Raw genomic sequence first — 17282 nt, 5'->3', positions numbered from 1 at the left:
CATCTTCTGGCTTCTGTTTTCCCTTCTCCATGCATCCTGACAAAATTCATTCCTGGGCCCTCTAGTTCTGCAAGTCAGGCTTCCTTTTGAAACCCCTCTGCCTCCAATACACCTAACAGGAGATTGTTTTGATATTGGCTACTCACAATTTATGAACAAGGTGGTTTCGGAGATCCTGAGTAATGTCTTCATGCCACTGCTTTCGAATTCCGGTATTGGATGGTTGAGCTGTTGGCATGGCTCCCAAACTGGCAACATTGGTGCTTTCACTCATCATGGGGCTTCAAAAACAGAGCAAGAATTGAGTGCAAAAGTTTAGCCCCAGCTTAATCATCTTACAGTCATAGCCTCTTTTAGAATAATGTTAGGACAAAGTGCTAGTTCAGCCATTCCCTAATCAATGGACAAACTGCAGAAATAGTTGCACACACACACCAAACGACGCAGTGAAAGAGTACATGCTGTTCTACCCAAGGACTTGGAAAACTGCAACAAAAGCTACAAAATCCAAAGGGAGAGATAGCCATCAATGGCATTTACTCCACTGTTTATGCAAGAAGTGCCATGAGATCAAAACAAAATCATTGGGGTACAAAGGATTCAAACTTACTTTTGAGAATTCATGGTTGAATGTAACATTGAGTCAGGCAGCAGATTAGGAGGTTGAACCCCTACTCCTCCATTCACTCCCATTGGATTTGCACCTAGAAAACAGAAGAATACAGAAAAAATGAAGAGCCCATTTACCACACAAAATCAGTAACTGTTCAGCAATAACAAGGGTTTAGATTTTCAAGTACTTGGACTTTTGTGCAGGGAATTTAATTACCCATTGCTCTCTTCACCCCTCTTTCTTTTACAAACTTACCAACTTCAAGGCACAACACTGGTGACTCCAAGTGAAGCATCAACTCTATTACTCCTCTGCACATCTTCCTGAACTTATCAACAAACAAGTGATTTCAATTTGCCACAAATATTATGTTCCAGAGTCCTTTCCTGTGACTCTCTAATGAAAGAGTCCAACCACTTCTGCTTTTTTGTTTAGAAGCAGTCAGGTATTTTTTCATTCAGAATCTTAGGATACTCACAAAGGCTTCAAAAACTTAAAATATCGGCTACCACCTACATCAGACAAGGTCCCTTCTCATCCACTCCATAACTTAATGATCCTACAACTAACTCAAATGCTTGAAAGAAGGAAAATCTCACAGTCCTTTGCAGGAAACACCTCTAATTTGTTTCATAACAAAATCTGGTTTTCTGAATCATACCTTAATTACCATAAAAATTGCCTGTTTTCTTCACACACTACAGTTACCTCTAAATTAGTAAAGAAAAATGCAGTATATTTCTGTCTGGAGCTTCCAAACAGATCATTTTTTGACACCACAAGTAGCATGAAAACCATTACCAAGCTTCACGTGTATTTAGGACATTTGAATCCCACAGAATCTGTACTTCAAGCATAATTACACACTGCATACAGGAGAAGCCCACTGAAATTAGGTATATCAAGCCTAATACATACCCCTAATATCACAACCAAGTACTTAACCAATTTTTCATAAATCTGATCCAAATCTCCTTTTCTTTAGTCTTTTTCCTCTTGCCAAATCCACTTTGCCATCTGAAAGCACACTGGCATGCAAGACAATAGTCAACCTTTACCTAAACTCTCCCTTTTTCAACTGTCAAAACCCATCATTTGTTTGAGCTACTTAAGACTGCATCTTTTCACATACCAGTCCTCATCAAATCCTGCTATTTCTCCTAAACTAGCCCTGTTGTCCTGTAGGCCACGACCTGATAATTCCTATCTCACCTGTTGTAATTCCCTCCTTAGTTACCCACTCCTAAAAAGGAAGCAACAGTCAAATGTCTACACTCTCCATGCTTATCCTTTCTACATTAAGCTGCAGTTCTTCACACTCCCAAGAGCCTTTTCAATCCCATTTCATTGGATTTTCTTACAATTGCACAAAGAATGCTCACTGTTCTGCAAGGAATGCACAGGCAAAACACTGTCTCTAATTACATACATTAAAAAATAAGAATAATTTTGCTACAGAAAAGACTCTAAGGCATAACAGAAAATCATATTATTGTAATCTAATTGTTTTAAGACTAAGCTCTCAGGACCCTTGCCCTTTCCTCTGTTTTCACACACTAGAAGGTAAAGTTTTAGTAAGTCACATGCAATCTGTAAGGGCCAGTCATCTCATTAACAATTCTACTCTACCCAGCAGCCTTTTCCTGAGTAACTCAGGAGCAGCATTCCCTTTGCAGAGCAGAGTAGCAGCTGATTGCAGGCTGCAGTTTGTGTGTTTCTGCACCAGTCTCATTCTGTACACAAGCTTCTCATGGGACACACAGGCACGATCACTACAATCCCATACAGGCTTGTGATAAATCACTACCAGCTCTTCTTTCCTCTTTGCCGCTAAAAAAGCCACATCTGCTTATGCAACTCAAGCAAGCAGCTAAGAGTGAGAAAAACTCCTGTGATGTAATCTCAAACTATGAAACTTAAATTTGGTGATTAAAGATGACTTCATTTGACACCATTGATAGCCAGGTTCTGATTAACTGCACTTTGCATTTAAATTGTTATCTAGTTCTATGATGTTGCTATAAGCCACTTAGGCAACTTGGAGCTATGTGAGATCACATGACAGGATTCAGGGAGGATGTCAGTTATTTACTATTTTTCATTTTTTAAACAAACTACATATCTGAGATACAAATGTACAAATGTAAAATGCTGCACTCTGAGTGACAGGGAAGTACCCCTGAATGATGGCATTCCAATGCCTGCATATCCAATTAAAAACTCCCCAATAGTCTGAAAATTGCATTACAGTACAATTATAAAAAAAAAAAAAAAAAAAAAAAAGAAAAAAAAGCCTTGAAAAATTATCATTTTTACAAAGAAACTAGTTTTTCCAGAGAATTTGTTTTCCAGGAGAAGGGCACCTGGGCCCTCTAATGTTCCTGTTCCACTGAGTAAGTTGCTATTTCAAGCCTAAAATATCGCAAAGCCCCACCTTTTGCAAATTAACTAGCAGTATTAAGCTAGTAGGTTGAGAAAATTTGCATTACATGTAGCATGGGGAAGTTGCCTGTAGTTTGCATTTTAGCACTAACAGATAAACTTACTCATAGGATTCATAGGGCGCAGACTCTGGGGTGACTGTCCTTGTTGCTGATTCTTCACTTGAGCCTGGGGCTGTGTCTGCATCTGGTTCCCTTGATAGGTCAGTCCGAGGGCTGCGTAGGCTCTCTCGATGGAGCTGGGGTCGATCTGACTGGTAGTGTTAATGCTGGGCGTTGTCTGCTGCCCCACGCCCACAGAGCCGGTATTGGCAAGTCCCACCGCAGCTCCGCCCAGCAGCGCTGCGGAGAGAGAGACACTCCCGAGTTAGAGAGGAAAGCAGAGGGCAGCCTGAGAGGCCCAGCGATACAGGGACAGACACGGTGCACTGCCTGCTCAGAACTAACATATCTCCTTCTGGAAACATGCAGGGAACAGATCTGAAAAACCTGTCACGAAACAGAGAGACAAGTTCTGACCCAACCAGCCACTCCAACATGCTGTTCTCCCTTTGGGCTGCTCAGAGGAAATCCCACTCTTAGGTATTTAGGACACATCTGCTTGCCTCAAAGTGAAAACAGAGGCATGGCATGTCACAAAGGTTAAAGGCAGAAATGTACATACAGTTTTCCACCAGCCATTGCAACAACTTTTCTGCCCTTTTTTTTTTTTTTTTTTAAGTTTTCTTAAACCAAGAAATAGCTCACATTAGTCATGAGAAGAGGATACAGTAACATTAAAGTAGGGAGGAAAAATCCCCATACAGATAACACAATGACAAAAATCTTGCCAAACATTTTGTCAGGGAGACACAAAGAGAAAGGGGAAGTGACATCTGATGCAAACAAAGAATGAAGACAGAACCAAGAATCAGGGCTGAAATGACAACGTGCGTGCATGCGCACATCTGTCTCCAGAAACCAACCAGCTGGAAGAAGCAGCAATGAAAACCCAAACATTTAGTTGAGAGAGCTAAGATTTGTTCACTCTTACTCTTACCTTTCTTCTTGATAGAAAAATACAATAAAGTTAGAAAGCTTCCATAAACACTAGCAATCAGAGCCAGAAAAATACTGAGATTAAAACAAGAGAAAAATCCCATTAACATGTTCCCAGGTTTGAAAGCATCACCACTACCATCTGGGTGCAGGAAAGTTTAATTCCCAACATGCATTTTATGGTTTATTCAATACACAGAATTCCCCAGTAGACTTACATTGCTGATTTCTTTTGTCCCCAGCATTTTTGAGAGGCAAACATACAGGACAATCATGTCTTGTACAATTCTTCCAGTGTGAGATGATTTGTCGGGAAGATGCGCAATGTGCCACTGACAAAGAGAAGAAATTAAAAGCATTTACAAACTGCTCCCAGTATCTCCACATGGTCGTAACAAACTGGGTAGAGAGCATAATTTTCTCTCAGGGCACACACCTATATCAACAGAAGACAATATAGTATTATTTGAAATAGTTCAGCACTAACTAGCCCTGAAAATGTAGCCAGATTTCTTCTAGTACCATTGGCTCAACCAAAGCCCACTCAAAAACCCCATGTGATACACCCAAGCCTATGTCTCCATGGCTTGAAGGATAACTCCATCTAGCTCAGCTATCAGGCAGACTGTGCCAAGCAACTGAGATGTCAACAACTGACACAATCCAGATGAGCCAAGGCTATCAAAAAGGGAGATTATATTTCAGTAAGACAGAGAGAGTTGCAAGTGCCAGTAGCAGTCAAATTCATGGCTTGGTACTGCTCAAGATTCATCTCTTCAGTTTAAGGAAGACAGGTAGACTCCTATTGGCAGATTCCTGGTTTATGTTCTATCTTTTAAAAGAGGCAGAATCCAAAAGATTTTACCATGAGTTACAAAGTTAGGCAAAAGATTTTTACTCATCTTAGTTGTATCTTGTCCCCTCTAACTTGCCTAAACTTTAGAGGCTCAGAAGTTGCTTACAATTCCCTATCTTAGGCAAATAAGACAGAATTTCTTTAATTTCTCAAGTCACCCACTAGTCCACCTCTTTCTAGGAGCCCTTCTCCTCCCTAAAACCACATTTACATAACCACTCCCCCACTTACCTTGGCAAGATTTGCCAGCCTGACAGTGTGTCATGTGGTTCAAGACATTCTTCATGGTGCGGCAGTGCGGGAGGTTGCACTGCCGCACCTCCCCGTTGGCCTGCTCTCGCCGCTGACACTTGTGAGCATGCAAAAGGAGAACCAGCTGCTGCTGAATGAGTTTGCGTTTCTCTGGATCTGCTGTCGGTGCTCCAGACCCCATTCCTTGAGAAGCTGCTGGCCCCATCCCAGCTTGCTGCACCTGGGGAGCCTGCTGCTGGCCCTGAAGAAGGTGAAAAAGAAATTCCTGGAAATAAATCTATTTTTGAAAAGAATTCATTTAGCGAGTAAACGGCAATATAAGAGAAAGTCCAATAAGAGGAACAACTACTACTAGATTCTCTGATTGAGGAAACAGCCCACTTATGTGTAGTTCTGGAGGACTCATTAAAAATGCCCCTTAGCAACAGTCCTAGCAATTCTCTTGCCAGCCACAATTTCCTCCTCATATCACTCTATTAGTCCTAGCTCTTGCCTTATCAATAGCCAGCAGACCTTTGCACATGCTCACAGGTTAATTTGCAGTGCTAGACCAACCAGAAAATATTAATAGCATTTAGATCTCAAATCTCATTCTGGATGCTAAAAGTTGCATCCACAATTCTTGCATTAATGGAAGAAAGTACATTTTAGAATGAATAGGGTTTTCCTTCACAGTAGAAGGTATCTCAAGTTGACTGCTCCTAGATAAGGAGAATGAAAGGCAAGTTTTGGGAAGCTTTTAACCTTTTTCCATCAGCAAATTTGCACATAAGCATTCAAAACAAGCATCTCCTAATCTCTGCTAAAGATGAAGCACAGCTTCAGGATAATAAACACTACAGAACTAATGTCAGGTACAGCAACATCTAGCTTGTCTTCTCTGCTTCTGTTTATTTGTTCAGAACTCTCTGTATTCCTTTCAGGTGACATTTGAGAAATACTCAAATAGTAGAGCCTCAGGTACTCTATATTGCTTGTATCACTACAGTTTAACAGACTTTAGCTTCTAATTGACTCTTCAGGTTCTACAGGACATTTCTGGAGATCTCCAGATCTTTAGACCCCAGCTACCTGTATTTCTAAACCCCAGCTCCCCTATAGCTCTTGACTACTAGTATTAACCTTTCATTTGACAAGGTGACTTCACCAATTAGTCAGGCTCTCAGGGTCTGTGCATATTCCAATATCACTGTAACTCCCTTGTTTGCAGCCTGGCATTCTGAACGACAGCTGAGACAGCAACAACTAAGTTCCTACATTCAGCTGGGTACCAGCTTCAAAAGTTGTATGCTCTGCACTGAACACAAACTTCACAGCTGGGGTTCTGAACAAGTTTTGGCTGCTTTTTTATTGATTCACACAACCAACTGGTTTGTTTGTCTTCCAATGTTTCATGCTCAACTTAAAAAACCATTAAATAAAACTTACAGGATGGAGCTCTTCCTAATTTAAAGATATTAAAGTTAACTGGAAATGTTTTTTCAGCAACAGTTAGTAAGAGCAATAGATGGACCCTCCCAGGGGGTGTGTGGGAGTGAAATTCCAAGCAGGGAGAAACACAAACTATATTCAGAAAAATGAATTTATTTCCTAAATTTAAAAAAAATAATAATATATATACGTGGAAAAACAACCCCTCCATTAAGACATGTTGCATGTCATACCCCTAACCAATTTAAGCTTTAAAAATGAGGCATCAGCTTTAAGCTCAAGCCAGGGAATCTAACGTTAAGGCATGTGGTGAGGCACTGGCTTTACAAGCTTGGGTCGTCCACTTTGTCCACCATTCTTGCTTCCCCTTTGCTTAAGTCCTGCTGCAATAAGAGTGGAGGCAAAAGGGAAAGGTACCAAGGCTATTACAGTTGCCAGGGAAACACCTCCAGCACCAGGACTGTTGTGCATGTTCCTGTAATTCACAAGAAGGAACTCACAGCTGGGGTTTCTAAGCCCTATCACAGGTAATACCTGTTTGAAAAGGGACACCTCTTTACCAAAAGCATCAGCAAGTGCAAGCAGGAAAAAACTCTCCAGACAGAGATACCCTGAGAAGAAGGGGCCCAATACAGGAACAGTAAAGAAAGGATGGGACAGGAGAGCAGAGGTGTCCAAACAGGTTGCAAAGCTCATTTCAATTAAGGAGCTTCATTCCATTTTCCCTGTTAACAGGGTTTGAAAGCCAAAAAGTGGAGGTGCAGTTTATCAATATAGAAAGCACAACTCAGCCCTCTCCCTCATATCAGTCCCAGGGGTTGAAACAAGTGCATTCTGTGTGGATTCCAAGCACATATTCACCCTGCATAATACACCTGCAAAATCTCACAATGTGGCAAGACCAGAGCATATTGCTCCTCTTTGCCACAACATATTCTGAATACACCTTTCGTTTTACTTACCATGTTAGGCATTCCTGCCCCAGGAACTGGCTTCTTGTCCATTGGAAACTGTGGTAAGCTATTCTGCAGTCCAGCTTTATTCTGCATCTGAGGGCCAAGTCCACTGGCTCCAATCTGCTGCCCAGTATTTTGACTATATGGCTGACCATAAGGGCTGGGATTGCTCATCATTCCCATCTAGGAATTAAAATGGTAAGGTGTTCAAGTAAGACAGTTTAAGTTCTCAATGTATAAGGCAAATTTATACTTCAGAGAAACAAGAGTGATCACAGCCATGAGCTGGCTGCAATGCAACACTGCTCCTGCATGTTCACAGAGTTACCCATCACACAACATTACCTTCTCAACTAGACAGTTCCTGTAAACACAACAAAGTCAACTTCACAACCTTTGAGATCTGACTGGATGGAAGTGGCCTGATTATTTCTTTACAAAATTACTTTCAACAGATTTCTCATTTCACCTTTGTGAATTCTACAATTTCGCAAATTTGTAGAATGGACTACATAATTCTTCCAGACTTGAGCTCTCCTCCCTGCAGTTGTGCACTCCAAATGGAGACAAATACCATCTTCATTCATATCAGCACAGTTTATCCCAAAAACATTCTATCCAACTGCTAGCACTCCCACAGCTTGTCTCCAGACAGGCATAACAATGCATGTCTGCATTATCAGTACACACACATTTTCAATTTAAGAACACACCACAGTCATAGGTAGCACCTCACAGTCACCAATTCATTTGCAGTACTAGAGGTCAAAAGAGAGGACAGGTAGAAATTCTGCAAACAAAACAAATCTACTGAACCATTCACCCACAGGGGAAAGATTCATGTTTCATACAAGCCATATGCATATTCAACAGTTCTAGTACACCAGAATATATCATTTGTTGTCTTGGAACACCCAGAACCTAAAGGACAAGAAGCAATCTTGCCAATAAAGTTGTTTGTCATTTGACATTTTTTTCCCATTCCTTGCATCCCCATTTATTTTCCATGAGAAATTTGGCCTTCTAGGACCAAAAAAACTAGACATAGAGGACCAGAAAAATGGGAGATTTTTCTTAAGATTACCAAGTTCTCACTATTACTCAGGCAGGATCTTCAAGGAGCCATAACTCAAAAACAATGGCACAAAAATACTTTAAAGAGCTGTTGCTTCAATTCACATTAGCATTTGACTAGACAATGTCCAGTCTCCTTGATGCTCATTGATTGAAAGCATTTTTCTGCAATCAAAGAAGAACATAACTCCATGGTAGGCCCGTTTCTAATCACTTCTACATTTATTCTCAAAGCATCCTCCCCGAGCAGAAACACCTTGTTTCTCTCACCAAGCTTCTTCAACCTGCACTAGAAGTAACCAACATGCTCTGAGATTACCTGCAATTAGTCACACTTCTTTTTCAGGCTGTAACAACCTTCAATCCATTATAATAGCCTTCAGTTTGCATTTACAAAATAAGGCAGGATCAAACTCAAGCTACAGGAAAAGGAATACAAAACCCACTAAAGAACCTGCCACTTCAGACATCTGATATGCACAAGTGAATTCACTTGAGGACAGCCCCCCTCCTCCACACATAAGCAATAACCATAATCACACAGCAGTAATTCATTAGAGAGCAATGAAAAGAATCTCTACACATGGCAGAAAAACAAACTATGTAATGATCAAGCAGAACTAAAAGCCTTCCTTCCCACTGCCACGTCTCGACCACAATGAATACATCTATGGTGACCAATGAAGCAGCTGCTGCCAAAACCAGGACAGGTAAGACCCAAAGCTTCCTTCTTCTCCCTCAGACTAGTAAGATCTTATGTGCAAGTTAAGATGAAGGCAAAGGGAGAAGAAAAGCATAAGGAGTCAGCAAACACACTTTGAGAAATATCCCCCATCGTCACTGCCGCCTCAAACTGACGAGCAGGTTTTCAAGGCTTAGTGAAGGCCTGAGAGTGAGAATTAGTGCCTTAAGAAAACAAGCTGAGTTTGCCTGTAAGATAGCCTTATCCCTTTGAGGGACTCTCAGAACTCCAGAGAGAGTTTTGAAAGCAAGGACATCCCCAAAACCATAAATTTCTGAGCAAAGCTTTCAAGTTCATTAACAATCACAGCTCCCAAAGTCAGTTGACATCTGAGAGCACACCAAAGCTGTACTGGTGTACAGCTGTACACCAAGCTGGCTATTACTATCACCAGCCCCATTTGACTTCTGCAACTTATGCTGCTATCAGCCTTAAAAAACAAAAAACAAACTAAACATTCAGAATTAAAGGCTGAAGGCACATTTTCACGACTTGGTGTCACAGGGAGAAATCAAGACACCCAACTCAGACAACTGGAGACTTCACACACTAATTTCAAAGGGTTCAGAAAAACTGTGGCCTTGTGAGCCAGCTCTGTCCTGACGGCAGGGTAAGAAACTCAAACCTAGACTTAAGAAGGACACTTTTGCTATGTCACCCAAAACAACTTTCTAATGAAACTCACAGATGAGGTTTCACCAAGCCAATCAACATTTATATTTGCAACAAAGCTGAACATAAGCTTTATGTGAAGCTGCTGACTTTTTCAAATTACTCATCAAGTTGGCTCAGCACAAGGATCTCTGATGCTTTCTCAAGCATCAGCCACTGGCACTGTTTGGGTGCAAGACCAGGCCCCTCCAACAAGGCTCTCTCCATGGCAGAAACAGGGCTCCCCTCCACCCTGCTCTGCCAAGGGACCTGGCAGAGGAACACCACACGCTCAGCTCAGCCTAGCGGAGCAGCTCCGTACAGGGATAATACTTTCCCATTTCAGGTTACAGGAGAGGCAAAGACCTGAGGAGCTCAGGCCAGGTTGACAGGCAAGCACACCAAACTGACTCAAAGCCAGACACTCAAGCAACACTTAAAATGGTAAAAACCAAATTCCTCAAGGTCTCCCTGAACAAATCAGCAGCCATTACTTGATCCAGGTGAGACTGACATCTGCCAGATCCTCAGGTGAACCTCACAGCAAAGCTCCCCAGTTCTGCCATCACAGACTAACCTGACACCAACCACCTGCATGCAACCCTAGACTGAGTCAAGAGAAACATCATTTGGGGGATTCTCCACCTGCACAAGGTGGCCTTGTGAGCCTGCACAAGAAGAAGGCACATGCTCATGTTATTTGCTGTGCCATGTTGCGAAACATGAATAAAAGAAAACATTTAACAGGAAGAAATGTATGGCCTGATGACTACAGAAGGAAGATAAAAATCCTGTATAATTGTATCAGTAGGCAACAACCAGAAAGATGGACACACGGTTCATCAGCACATTAATGTTCTTTGGGAGGGGACAGATAAACAAGTGCACAAGAACCAGCCAAAGGAAGGAAGAAAGGTGGTGTTAGTACCACTGCATAAGAGAAGTACAAAGATTCATCTGCAATACAATGCAAAAACATACATGGCTTAGTCATAGCTACAAATCAGCAAGTACAGCCTGTACTTACTCTTCCTGGCCACCACTTTCTTTCACTGCCTTTCCTACTTCTCTTCATATTCATCTAAAGTTTTTCTTCCTCTCTTCACCTCACAGCTTCCACTTAATTTCATCACATATGCAAGCGCTTGGGAAGGAAGAACAGACACAAGTGCAATTCACAGTAAAGAAGAGGAAAACAAGGAAGATCATAACATGATGAAAATAGAAAGCAAAGGTCATCTCAAATGATTCTACCTTTTACACACACAATAGAAAACGACTTTTCTGCATCCAGGGGAAGCAGGGGCTGTCAATACCAAAATGGTGAAAAGTGTGTATCTCTCACCATGGATGACATGAGTTCAGGAAACATTCTAGTTCACAAGTAGCATCAGACAGGGCTGTTCAGGTACTCCCCCCATCTAAGAGGAGTAACTACAAAAGCAGAGGAAATTCCCCAAGGTTTTATTCTAATGCCATGAAACGCATGCATCTTCAGTTCAGAAGAAGGTCAAGTGACTAACTCTGCTTCTAGTTTCACTGTTAATAGCAAAGAACACAAGTTGAAAAGGAATACCTGCTATATAAGTAGCTATATAAGTATGGACACAGACATTGCAAATATTCTACTGTTTCTCTGTAAGAACAACTGCATCAACACTCTAATATTTGAAAGACAGCTAGATATCAGCATTAGTATTGAACTGTGACCAGCTTTAAGATTTGCAAAGATAACTATAAGCATGGAGAAGTAAACAAACAGAACTAAGTTTTAGTAACATTCTTTCAAAGAATCCAGAATTCACAGTATCAACTACGTCTGTCTCTACCAGGGAAACTGCAGTGCATGGTCTAGTTTAAGGCTATACTGACGATATCTAGTATCTTTCCATATCCACAAGTTCACAAGTGAAAGTTAATTAACTCTGCCCAAACAGGAAATTCAGTTTAAGAATTCCAGCTAGGTCTTTAAAAACAAGAATTTACTGTACAACACTTCCTAGTGCCATTCTACTGACTGGTAGAGCATTACTGAACTCAAGCATACCCAAATTACATTTTGCCAGTGGTGTCTGCTGCATTCTTTCCGAGGACTGTTATTGATTATTTTTCTTTGCACTTAACTGCATAGTATTTTAAGATGCCTATTTCAAGACACCATCATTATGCCGCTGCTATTTCTGCAAGAAACTCCCCATGCCACTCCAGAAACTTAGACTCACTGCTTCATTTTTCCCTCATAAACAAACATCCCTCTCTTACTCTGGTATAAAGAGAGTAATTATTCTTTTTTTTCCACCTTAGTTTACCAAAGAAGAGAAAGGGAAGGACTGGAACTCACACGACCCTTTGAATGGATTAATGTACTTGATCATATGGTATGCTCAGTCACAGACTGAACAGTATGGATACAACTACCTGGTGAATCAAATAGCTACTGAAAAACAGAAAGCCAACCAAGAACACTGACCACCTATTTAAAATTAGAGACTGAACATTCTAACACTAAGAAATATATGATGCTTTTATTTTCTTAATCTAATTTCACAATTTGACAGTGACATCTTCAATCTCTTCAAATTTGAACAGAAATTTATCATTATGAAACTTCTTATTGTTCTACTTAGAGGAAGTTAAAGAGATTCTGACAAATTATGTTTGTCTTTGTAAAATATTGCCATTGAATCTTCTTCACAGAGGTTAAACTGATAAAGCCAATAGTAGCAGAGAGCTTTGCACTTACTGAAAGTGTAAACCAAGTGACAAAGAATTACTACTGGAACTAAATGTTTCAAGTGAAATGCTCACATAGCAGAGGTAGTAGGAATGCCCTTACTAATCTGAACTGCCTACACATCCACTGCATCAGTGGAGTAAGGGAACACTTCTTGAATCAGACAGGAAACATAAGTGACCTGAAGGTCAGGTCTCTCACTCTTTGGTAGAGCACTGCTATGACAGAAATGCCTAGAGCAACCTACACACAAAATACCCTCTTTTCCTCCTATGAGGCTGGACAGGTAAGACCCTGATGGGGCACTCTCAACAGAACCCCATGGAAGAACAAAACAAAGGTTTTAACTAGATAAAATTCCAAATGAAGAATGGTTCAAAACCAGAAACATGAATCAGCTTTTAGCAATTCAAGCTTTGTAATAAGTTACCTGTTTACATTTAAATCAAAGCTGTAAAACTATCTAGTGAAGTAAAACGCATGAAAAATACTTCAATCATGACAGAACCCAAGCATTACAAACAATTTCCAAAACACTACTTCAAGAGTAAAAGGCACGCCTGTTATCCTCTTAACTTGCACAAAACCAAGCACATAGAAAACAAAAAACTATTCAAGAACACAAAACTTGTCACAATTCCTTTCCCTCCAAACTCCCAACACTTCCTTTCAGGGCAGACTTTCACAGGCGTTTTTACATCTGTACTGTCACCAAAGTAGGATTCACACCCTCCTCTGACAGGCAAGATCAACTCCTTTAAAAAAATCCCCTCCCTAATATAGGGATACTAGCCTTCCAAACGATGAGTATAAACTGGACCCGAAAAACAATTCAAATTAATTCTTTTTTTAATGACCACCTGAGTTTCAATTTCAGTCAGGTTTAGTTTCTCCACACAGCCTGTCATGCAACTGGCACAGAGACAGCATCCTGACAGAACTGCTTCTTCATAAGTGGGTGACTGCTACCATCAGGACAGAAAACTACAGGATGGAAGCATCAGATTGTGACAGAACAAATTTATGAACAGAAATAATTTACAGAGGCATTTGGGATTTCAATTGCTAAAAGTAACATGCACGACTAGAGAAGGTCGGAAGTACATAGATAACAAGCAAATCAAGTGTTCCACTCTATTTCTAGTCAATGTTTTGGGAAGAGAGGACGAAAACTTCAGTAACTACGCAGGATAACAGAACAAAGCAGAAACATAACCAATTTCACTTTCCAAACCGACTAGCCCCTTAGAGTTAATCTTTGCTGTTAGAAGAGCATAACATTCTCCCTCCCAATTACTCAATGTCACAGGAAACCTAAGCTATTCCCTACAAAGCATTGCACAAAACACGTCCATTTCACTGAGAGAGAACTCTCTGAATCAACCCTCCCATTACCTAAAGGGGCTGCCTTTGGCAAGCTAACATGATGAAGTTGAACAATCATAACCAAAGCATCTCATCTGATTTTTTTTTCTTCCTACTGAAGGAGAGCTTCTGGATAATGTGCATTTTTTGCAGCAATGAAGGAAACCTACAGAAGTTATTACACCAACTCCCACTTTAACAGCAACATGCTACTAAATTTACCAATTAGAAAAACTGGCTTTTAAAAACAACTGCTTAAGGTCCTCTGTTTTCATCTACTTATTGAAGATTTGTAGGTGGGAAAACCCAAAAGCAGGTGGGTGGGGAAATAAAATGGTCAGACATTACTGTTGTCAGACTTCGCTAAGTCTACTGTATGAAGTGAAACACAGGCTCCCTGCCAACAACCAAACCAATTGAAGACATTCCGGAATTTCAGCCTCCATTTCAGACTGTTCTCTCTCATCCGACAGTTTCAACTCCCTTATGAGGACTATATCCACTATACTTAACACAAAAAGCCTCAAGATTGTTCTATCAGCAATTAAAGAACCTCAAGTATTTTTAAGCAGTCTGGGACTATGAACGAAATCCAGAAGTTATTGTGTATTTGGTCTGAATATTCTCAAAAGCATAAGGTGTTCTTAATTTACATGTACGGAACTTTTGGAATTTAAGTAAAGAAAGGAGACAATTTAATTTTAGACTAAATAGGCCAAAAGCTTGATTTTATGTCCTTTCTTTACTTTTAGACAAATGAGTTTATTATAGTGCATAACTCTACTTTAGCGCTGATAAGTAAGGATGAAGTTGCATTCTATCCAAAGACTCAATACATCGATTTTTGACCTCTGAAGACAGCTTTCTGAAGATTTTTTTTTACAGCCAAGGAATAATGAATGAGGTGTTATGTAATTCCAATGCAAGAATACTTCAAGCAGCTACATACCTCTTACCACTGTAAACTGCACATAAATTTTCTACAGTAGTAATTAATCAAGCTTTCTATCAATTTTCCTATCAGGCAAAAATATCTGAAATGACCAGACCATGGAATCAACTCATTACTTAACAAACATATATATACATATATACATGTATATATACACAAATATATATATATATACAAATATATATATACGAACACACCCCCCCAGAAGTTAGCACACTGAGCTTAAGACCAAAGAATTTTGTAATTAATGTTCACAAAACACAAAAATAATTTCACTTAATATATTAAAGCATGACAAAACCATTAATACACAGCATATTTTTTACGAATGCTTCAAATACTTTTATAGACTGTTACTTATCATTCCAAGTCCTCCAAGTGGATTGACTTTAGGCATTCAGAGATAGATTTAGGTATTGCAAAGCATCTTAAAAAAACTCTCAGTAGCCAAGAAACACAAAATACTCACAAAGTGAACTAAAATACCGAAGTATTTTCTAGGCTTTTGATCAAAACATTAAAAAAATGAAGAATATTCAAGTGGCTCCTACTGTAAGCTGGCTAATTGTGCGCAACAAAAATTAAAGACATCCTTTTATCCTTAGTCGAACCAGTAGGTCTCCTCTCATCTTTTTGGTGACTTATGACAACTTTTTTCCAACCTCCTGGATTACAAAAGCACATTTATTTCCCACTCAATATTAAAAATAATTTTTTTAAGCTTTCTGGTTTACTCTCCAATAGACAAAGCCACGGCAAACTCTAAAACTAGAACTGAGTCAGATTAACAGTTTTAACAACCCAACATTGTCTTCAGACATCTACACAAGCGTTCATTCTCCACCATTAACTCAAATACCCAGCACACACAGTGAGAGAGCAGTCAACTCAAACCTGTGTGCGGCTCTCAGCATCTGCTACAGCACAAACACTCAGTTGATCTCAGACAACCAATATCTGCATTAACTGTCATACAGAAAAAAGCACCACAGCACCTAAAAGGTCCTGATGGATTCCCATCACACTTGCAATACCAGCATCACATTAGATGGAAAAATACAGTTGCAGAGAAAGCATAAAACAGAATACAATTAAATCAAGTTACTTTTTAGTGTAATGGATAATCTGTACTGCCACAAGATTTCCAAAATAGGCTTTTTAATCTAGTCATAGTCTTGCTTGTTGTGCAAGATTCAATTTTTGCTTCCTATGACCATCACAAATTCCCCTTTAGCAGCATATAAACTATTTAATCTATCATACAGGATTCTTAAAGAAAAGTTCCTATAGAATCCAGAGTGCAAAAGATTAATTTTACAAAACAAAGTCAACAATGAGGAAAAGTAATGAAGTTTAGCTTGTCTTACCTTGTTCATGGCTCCAGGCTGTGGCCCTCTTAGTCCAGCCTGCCCTCCCATCTGTGGAGTGCCTTGTTGCAGTGTCTCAGCCAACAAGTTGCCAGTGCCCATTCCTGGGTTTGGGTAGGGCATATTGGGTCTTCCTCTGCCTGCTCCAATGGAACCGTTCATGACTTGCCCCTGCATCATCCCCTGTCCGTTGCCTGCTGCCAACATGCCAGGATTCATGCCAGCATTCATCCCTGTGTTCATTCCCATGCCAGGCTGGTTCACTGGGCTGTTCACTGTTGGCATCATTGCTGCTGTGGGTTGAGCAGAAGGACCCTGGTTTGGCCCACTTGCACCCATCGCCATATTGGGAGAAGTCAACCCAGCCTGTGCCATGGGGCTCTTCACCATGCTATTTAACATTCCCATTCCAGGACTGTTTTGTTGGGCTTGACTGGCCATGCCTTGGCCAGGGCCACCGACCCCCATATTGAGATTTGGGGAGCTACCAGCCCGTAGAAGTTCAGACAGCTGCTTGTGTTTAGAGGCAGCATCTTGTGCCAGGCCAAGGCTGGTCTGCAGCTGGTTAATGTCACCACCATTGGTGAGTCCAAGTTCTGTGGAGCTGATCAGTTCATCTGGCAAGTCATGTTCCAGATCAAAGAGTGATCCAAAATCTGAAAAACAAAACAGATTGTGTATGAGGTCAGAGCAATTAATAGCATCTTGAAGTTTCTACTTTTTAATTTCCAGCAAAACTTGATTTTTTTGTATTTGAGCTAAATTCCCTTATCAGTTGTTACTGAAAGCTATATAATGCAAAGGATAAAA

The 17282-nt window shown here is 40.4% G+C and overlaps 1 protein-coding gene across 1 annotated transcript in view; it reads right to left on the bottom strand.

Moving 5' to 3' along the window:
- Positions 1-17282, bottom strand: part of EP300 (E1A binding protein p300) — a 61510-nt gene that overhangs the window by 28706 nt on the left and 15522 nt on the right. The window contains exons 2-8 of the mRNA XM_030961078.1: positions 16473-17128; positions 7594-7770; positions 5180-5441; positions 4311-4424; positions 3160-3396; positions 611-704; positions 147-281 (exon numbers count right to left, since the gene is read on the bottom strand). Coding sequence (XP_030816938.1) covers positions 147-281; positions 611-704; positions 3160-3396; positions 4311-4424; positions 5180-5441; positions 7594-7770; positions 16473-17128 — 1675 coding nt within the window. The remainder of the gene's footprint in view (positions 1-146; positions 282-610; positions 705-3159; positions 3397-4310; positions 4425-5179; positions 5442-7593; positions 7771-16472; positions 17129-17282) is intronic.

Source organism: Camarhynchus parvulus, chromosome 1A (genome assembly GCF_901933205.1).
Source record: "Camarhynchus parvulus chromosome 1A, STF_HiC, whole genome shotgun sequence".
Lineage (NCBI taxonomy): Eukaryota > Metazoa > Chordata > Aves > Passeriformes > Thraupidae > Camarhynchus > Camarhynchus parvulus.
The sequence above is the reverse complement of the archived record's forward strand: the minus strand, read 5'-3'. Positions and strand labels throughout refer to the sequence as shown.